Source organism: Alternaria viburni (genome assembly GCF_023758015.1).
Source record: "Alternaria viburni strain BMP 2772 chromosome Unknown scaffold_14, whole genome shotgun sequence".
NCBI lineage: Eukaryota > Fungi > Ascomycota > Dothideomycetes > Pleosporales > Pleosporaceae > Alternaria > Alternaria viburni.
The window spans coordinates 707507-715133 of NW_026055783.1; the positions used below are offsets into that span (position 1 = coordinate 707507).

Genomic DNA, 7627 nt, shown 5'->3' on the forward strand with positions numbered 1-7627 from the left:
TGATCAATGCGCTCAGTACAGTTCTTCTAGCTGCTTCTAACTATACCATGCAGGTACTGAGCTCGCCAACAAGAAGCGATATTGATCGAGCTCACTCTGCACGCCATTGGCTTGATATCGGGATTCTTAGCGTTCATAACTTCAGTTATATCCCAACCCGACGGAAGCTTCTGTGCATCATCATGGTAATCTCCTCTATACCTATACATTTATTGTAGGTTTATATCAACTTTTCATCGGATCAGTTTGATGGCTTACCAGTCTCAGCTACAACTCTGCAGTCTTTTACATCGGAGCAGACAATAAGTACAACATCTCCCTGCTACCAACAGACTCTATTGAGTACGAGAGTCTATCACTTCAGGCTGATACAGCCACCAACGACGATCGCAATGTAACACTCGACAATAGCAGAATAGACAGTGCATACCATGTGGACACCAGTTTCCATGAATATGGAGACTTGTACCTTGCGATCGACGGCTACTTTCATGGAAATAAGTCGGAGCTTCCAGAACTGGGTGAGAATGGCTGGCCGTTTAGCGGTCCAGAAGTACTTTGGAATCCAAACGCATCCTGGCCCTTTGAAATAGAACACGATTTATACCTCAACCGAAGTATCATTAATGGCACTTGGACGTATGTCAGGATTAATTCGACAATCACCGCCTCTACGGAAGACGGCAACCAGATTTGGGCTCGTTACACTCACGGATTTGCAGAGTATCACGTCAAAACATCCAGTCGCATCGAGCTAAGTCTCACCTTCATGGCGATTGTGATCGTCTGTAACGTCGTGAAGCTGTTTACGATGTTGTGGGTGGTATTCATGGAAAACCTGGACTATATTGTTACTGTCGGAGATGGAGCAGCCTCATTTCTGGCGTACCCCGACTTAACGACCAGGGGCATGTGTGTATCAACCAGACACGAAGTCATCGCCAAAGTTGGGGCTGTCACAGACATTTCAAAAGAGGATCAAGATCCACTTGGGATTATAATTCGTAAATGTGGCAATATTTGGACCAAACGACGCAGTCAATACTCCACTGCCCTCGACAGAGACCGAGTATATACCTCGTATGCCATGTAAGTTCACCTGGAACTGTTAACTAAAAAAGCGCGAGGTTAACGTCTTACTAGCTATGCAATTGGCTGTGCACTCTTCTACGGTCTAGTGATACTACTCTCGACTCTAGGACTCACAAGTCCAAGATGGGGATCCGCAAGCCTTACCGCGTTCCGCCAAACTGAAACGTCCGCCCAGGCCACACTTCTGAACGCGTGGCTTGCCAATATCGCCCAATTGGTGCTGTCCTACTTTTATCTCGCAATTAATAGCGAATGTACTGCTATGGCTGGAGCTGCGGAGTGGAATAACTTGGCAGTCTCGCGCAAAGGCCTACGTGTAACTCGTCCTGTCGGGGACCAACGCGAGAAGTACATCCTCCAGCTACCATATCGCTGGTCCCTCCCTCTAGCTGCAGTGAGTGGTGGTCTACATTGGCTATTATCTCAGAGCATCTTTATCGTGCGTATCGACGCTTATGACCGAGAGGGAAAGATCATGCAGGCTAATTCTCAGTCTGCAATCGGGTTCTCGGCAATAAGCTTTATAACTTTGATTCTCTGCTTTTACGTCCTTGTAGGATCCGTAGCGTGGATAGGGCGAAGACAGATGAGGGTTCGAATACCCTTCGCGGCATCCTGTAGTCTAGTCATGAGTGCGGCATGTCATCCACCACCAGACGACATCGATCCTCACTTGCGACCTGTCCAGTGGGGTGTTACAGAGCGTAGTATGTTTGAAGGGGAAAAGCATTGTTCACTTTCGTCGAAACCTGTAACGAAACCGAAGGTTGGAGAGAAGTATTTTTGAGTAATTAGCTGGAAAATGTTCAATTTGATCATGAAATCATGATAAACCTCGGGCGCTTGCACCCAAATCACAAGTATCAACGTCGCGCAAAGCTAAACCAGCCCCTCCGCGGCTCAGTGACGACCGGCGCGGTTTCTACATCCTCTGCCGCTAACTCGCTTACTGACTGCTGCTCCGATACTGTCGAATTCGTTGAATCGAACGAAGACGTCGGCGCCATCATCGGACTCTTGCCAGGCCGCCACATGATAGGGAGATCCTTGAGCTTATGACCCTTCTCCATGAGCGGAATCTCGCTTTCCAGATCAGTCCAATTCCGGTGGCCTTCGCCCTCGTAGGCTCGACGTTGCAGTTGCCATACTCCATCTTGTGTCCAGCGGGCGATGCGAGGACCGAGCGCGCGGCGGAAGCGAGTGAGGTAGACGAGGAATTTGAGGAGTGTGATGTCGATGATAGCGACAAGGACGGAGAAGGCAATGATGAACGAGAGACCGAAGACGTTGATGTTACTAGCATGAGTTAGAACGAATCTCGGGTGCTGCGGAAGCAAGTGAGTGTACTTACACAAATCCACCTGACTTTCTCATCTTCTGAGCTCCACAAAGAGCTTTGTCGCCTTCTGTCTCTGGTTTGAGAAAGACGTTGTCTTTGAACGGGTCGCCAAATTTAGGTCCACTCGCATGCTGTGAGACTTGGATTTGCATGGCCGCCCAGACCTCTTGTTCCCATCCCAATACTTCCTGTTTCCAGAAACCATTGGGTACAGATGGGATGTCAAAGTCTCCTCTAGACATCATGGTGGTCACTTTACACGACATGACGTTGACGGTAGCATGTAGCCAGACCGCTTTAACGATCAATTGCAGCACCGCTCGTTGCACACTGTTCGCTTCTGGAAAATCGAAGTCGCGGAATGTGTGGTAGGGAACACCTTCAAATGGCGTACACCAGTCTTCTTGACCGTCTCTGGCGTGGCAATACTGAAGCTGAGCGATCGTTAGCAATAGGTTCCACATAGCTCTGAATGGTTCGCTCACATGCTGCGTACACCCCACACCCTTGATCGGATGATCAGCTAGATATTGCGAGAAGGGTTCACCATTGGCTGCATCGACCTTCTTCACTTCTTTATGTGCTGAGTATAAGGGGTCGTCGACAGGTTCCTCGAACTCGAGAGAGTTTGGCAAGAAGGGCTTCCAGAATACATCGCCTTCTGGTCCTTCAGCACTCAAAGGGTAGAAGCTGTCTTTCGGAAACCAGGTAGGAAGGATTGTGTTATTTGGTCCGGCATAGAACATACCGCCTCTTTAATAGATGGGTTAGTAAGCAGTATGATCGGCGTGTTGCTGCGATGACTTACCGCGGAACTTTTGGATTGCCACTAACGTTGGACGAGACCAGATAGGCAAGGAAGCTCTCGCCAGTATCAAGAGGGGGTGTGGGTCCATAGAAGATAGCTGCAACTTGTTCGCCTGGAAATATCTCCCGGAAGTTCGGTTTCCAGATGGGCATGTCTTTCAGGTCAATGACATCGTAGTACCCGTCAACCGGTAAGACAGTACATTCGATCTTCTTTCGAAAGGTAACGCGATCCTTGGCGGGCAAGTTTAAACCGAAGGCTTTGCCTACGTCTACCAGGCCAGAATCGACACGAACGGCGTCGGTATCGCACATGGTATCGTTGAATGGACAAGGCACATCTTCGACTGTGAGTGGGACATTAGGCTTCGTGAAGACGTTACACGTCACAGGAAGTGATCCGTTACTGTAACAGTCCTGTGTATACGCTGGAGCAATTATATCGAGTTCGTTCGCATGTGTCCGCCATGCCGTTCCGATGAGGTTCGTGCTTCCACAGAAGGGGGAGTCGACCAGTACCTCAATAGCTCCAGTATCGACTATGAGCGAGGAGAACACTGAGGCTGCGATTGTCATGGTCGTGAAAACAACTGCAATGAGTACCAAGAACACTGATCGAAGGAACGGCCGGTCTGCTTTTCTTCTCCAAGCCCACCATAGCTTTAGTGCTTCCGCAACTACAGAGCTGGGTGTTGGGAGCGTTCGCAGTAACGCTTGCTGCTGTCTGAAGAGTGGATCTGCTTCCTGGCCATTGGCTCGGATTTGATGGATCGCGAAAGCGATCAGATGCCACAGGTGTGCGGTACCTGTCACTATCAGAACTTGGATTTGGTAGTTGGGCTGATTACCTTACCGAGTGTTGAAAGTATGGCTAGTAAGGCAACTACGAGGTTACCGGTCTGAGTATCGGTTGTGATTGTTCTTCCTAGAATGGGCCCGCCATCCACATTTGTCCTATAGTGTCCTGTCAGTAACTATCGAGAGGTGACACGAAGCGCTACAATCGAGATACCTACCATGCACCTGTCTTAACATATCGCGAATCTAGCTCAAAAGACATGGCTGGTTAACAATCGCTAATGAAGATTACGAGTAGATGTGCTTGCTCGGAATTCTATACAGCAGGAAGCATCATCTCTTTAATATTATGAAGTCTGCTACAAAGCGCAGTAAAGCATCTTCAACGCTCAACCTGAAGGTGGCACAGTTGATCTACGATGCTTGGCGAGTGGTGCAACGAATAACGGGTATCGAGGAAACGACGAATGGTGTTCCTGGCGCCTGGATCTCGACACACTGGGCGTTGAGACCCGAGCTCGAAACTAGTGCACCATTTTTAGCTCTCCACGTTGTCCGGGGATGCTTGGCATGGTGTTTTGAGGAACTTCGGCGCCTAGAAGACTGCAAGCGCGATGTCGGCGCTAACGTGCATGTACACTCAGGCGCAGCTGTGCCATCTTCAAGGTCTCCGAGGACCATATTATGGGTAGGCGTGATAATTCACCTGAGAGACCTACTTGCCGCATGAACAGTCGAGTTGCGATGGACAAGCGCACTCGAAATGGGCAGGACTCCACTAGCCATTTCGGGCCGTTGCGACGTCGCGAGATCGGGAGAAAGTCAGACCACCGACATGGCATTTTGATACGGAATACGGAACGGAGGAGTGGTTCACACTCTGTTCAGAGCTGAGACATCGATCGTTGTGTTCAAATCATGACTGTGATGTTGTATACAGGTTGGATGGGGGCACAAGGAGTTGTGGAACCGCCCTCGAACTGTGCGCTAGTCCACTTTAAGACCCACTGAGCCTGATCCAGAAGTCGCTCGATCTTGACCAGATTTTGCTGGTTACTGATGTTTCAAAAAGCGCTCTCTATATGCTTCCAGAAGAACCTCGGAATTGTCTAGACCATGTCTGTTCCAGTCTTTCGACTCTCTAAGTAAGCGACTGTCTGATTGACCGCAAGGTTGCACGCAACCGCATGGACCAGCATCGCTTGCATTTGCCGCACTGACTTGGCCAAGACACTATCAGAATCTGCCGTATGATCAACGTCCAGCATCTGGGATGTCAGACAGGCGGCCTGGTAGGCGAGTATTTTATCTGCAGCCTGTAACGCTTTCCGCCAGCTTGGCAGAGTGGCGGTGCATAAATGCTTCAGATGGCTGTGGAGTCAATGTCTACAGGCATCTACACGAGTTCGCCTTGTAATGCTAAAGTGCGCTTGTCGTTGTCCGCGCGATGAGCGCGAAGTACTATGTTAGATCATGGTAGTCACAGCCACATGCGCTATTCTTCACAGATTTCTCAGATGCAAAGTTGGGAAAGCTGCAAAAGTTGGTATGTACAATGACTAGATTCGTCTATGTAGTACATACTGCTAGAAGCCCACCGGTGCGGCTGCGCATGAGATCGTTCATAGCAGGATCACTTCGTACACAGCCAATACCCAATGCCCTTCTTCACCCCAGCCGGTCAATGCGATGAATAAAAGTATTGACAGCGAAATTAAGATCCGACACACTCCCCACTTGATGACAAAAAAAGAGACCAGTCCGTGCTGAAGCAGGTACATTGGATTATTATGGGGCAGCTAGAAGAGCCCAAAGATGAGACAGAAATGCCGCGGTAACTTTTCTCAAGAAGTACCAACGATGAGGGGTATCATGCAATCGCTATGCTCTCATGTGATGCTCTCTTGCTTGCTCTAGAATCGAAGCTTGGCTTCCCGGGAGTGAAGCTGGAAGCGCTTGTCGAGGGTGATGTCCTTAGCGATGACGGCAGCGGCGGCGCGGGCAGCTGGGCTACCGTTCAGACCGCTGTGGTCTGGCACGACATAGTTCTTGGTAAGACGCCTGGCAACGTTGCCATCAACACCGTTGCTGAGGAGTAGGTTTGCGCTTCCTGCAGTGTTACCCTTGACGTCACCCTGGCGGGCAGTCTCGAGGAGCTTGGCCTTGAGCGCAGCAGGGTTCTGACCAAGTCCAGCAACATCTTTGGTCATGAGAGTGGCCATGACACCAGTGACGTGAGGGCAAGCCATGGAGGTACCAGAGAGGAAGTTGATGACAGCGTCGCCAGTGGCCCATGAGCTGAGAATCTGCTCACCGGGAGCGTAGATGTCTACGCACTGACCGATGTTGGAGAAGGTGGAGATCTCGTTATCGATGTTGACAGAGCCAACAGTGACGACGTTGGAGTTCTTGCCACCAAGGTGAGCAGGAGTGCTGCCGCAAGCGTCAACACCGTCGTTACCAGCGGCAACTGAAACGTGAATGCCAGCGTCTGAAGCACCTTGGATAATCTCATCGACTGAATTGGCGGTACCCTGAAGACCCCAGGACATGCTCATGATGGAGCCGACGAAGCCTGGCTGTGCCTTGCGCTTGTTGTGGTTGGCAATGACCCAGTCCATACCCTTGATGGTGTCAGAAGACGCACCAGAGCCGTCGTCTCCAAGAACCTTGACTTCGATGATGTTGGCGCCTTGAGCAACACCGAACTTAGCGCCACCTGCGGTACCAGCAACGTGAGTGCCGTGACCATCACCGTCAACGAAAGAACCAGTAGCGGTGAAACCTTCAGAAGCGCGTCCGGTGAACACAGCGTGGGAAGTGCGCACACCAGTGTCAATGACATAGATATCGACTCCGGCACCGAGGGCTGAATCGTCGAAAGAGTAGACAAAATCTTGGTCCTGAGGGGATCCCTTAGCGCCGGCTGCGCTCGAGACTCGCTGCAGACCCCAGGGAGCGCCTTGTTGTTCCGCGAAGGACTTAACGTCGGCCTTCTCTTCGACGACGTTGATCTCTGCCATGTCGGCGAAGATCTTGGCGTGCTCGGCGCACATTATGATAACGGCCCACTGGGGGTTGACACTCTCTGAAGATACAGCCTGAACGCTGTCCGTCTTGCTGAGCTGCAGGGCGTCCACATAGTCCTCGATCTGCCTGGCTTCCGTGTCGTTACGCCACCAAGTGACGATGTACTCCTTCGTCTCCGTGGAGTGGTTTGCGGGGAGAGTGTACTTGTTGATAAAGCCATCAGAACCAATCTCAAGTGCGGAGGCACTGGCGGCCAGGAGCCCGACGGCGATAGCGAAGAAAGACTTCATGTTGATTACGGTAAGGATCCGGTCCGGTAAAAAGTTGTTGGAGGAGTAGAAACGAAGGTGGGGCGAGCCTGGTAGTCACTGGCAATGAATGTGGAAGGAACGCTACGGAGAGCAAGTCAGTAACAGGCCTGCTGTGAACAAACGACTAGTGAAGCGGTGGACCAGCGACCGTCTTTGTCGGTTTATAACCGTGAACATAAGCGGTGTTGGGGCTACGCCTTTTGAGACAAGCATACAAAAGGGCTATAATAGCGCTGTGTGGGGTCGAGGT

General features: G+C 50.8%; 2 protein-coding genes across 2 annotated transcripts; both read right to left on the bottom strand.

Moving 5' to 3' along the window:
• Nucleotides 1-1955: 1955 nt before the first annotated feature.
• Nucleotides 1956-3814, bottom strand: J4E79_006941 (uncharacterized protein; the record flags this gene model as incomplete). Its single annotated transcript, XM_049355809.1, has 3 exons — nt 1956-2388; nt 2444-3184; nt 3240-3814. The coding sequence occupies 3 exons, from the start codon at nt 3812-3814 to the stop codon at nt 1956-1958; spliced, it is 1749 nt and encodes a 582-aa protein (XP_049209838.1).
• A 2135-nt stretch (nt 3815-5949) lies between these two features.
• J4E79_006942 (uncharacterized protein) lies at nt 5950-7356 on the bottom strand (the record flags this gene model as incomplete). Its single annotated transcript, XM_049355810.1, has 1 exon — nt 5950-7356. One exon carries the CDS (start codon nt 7354-7356, stop codon nt 5950-5952), a length of 1407 nt encoding a protein of 468 aa, XP_049209839.1.
• Between the last annotated feature and the right edge of the window lie 271 nt (nt 7357-7627).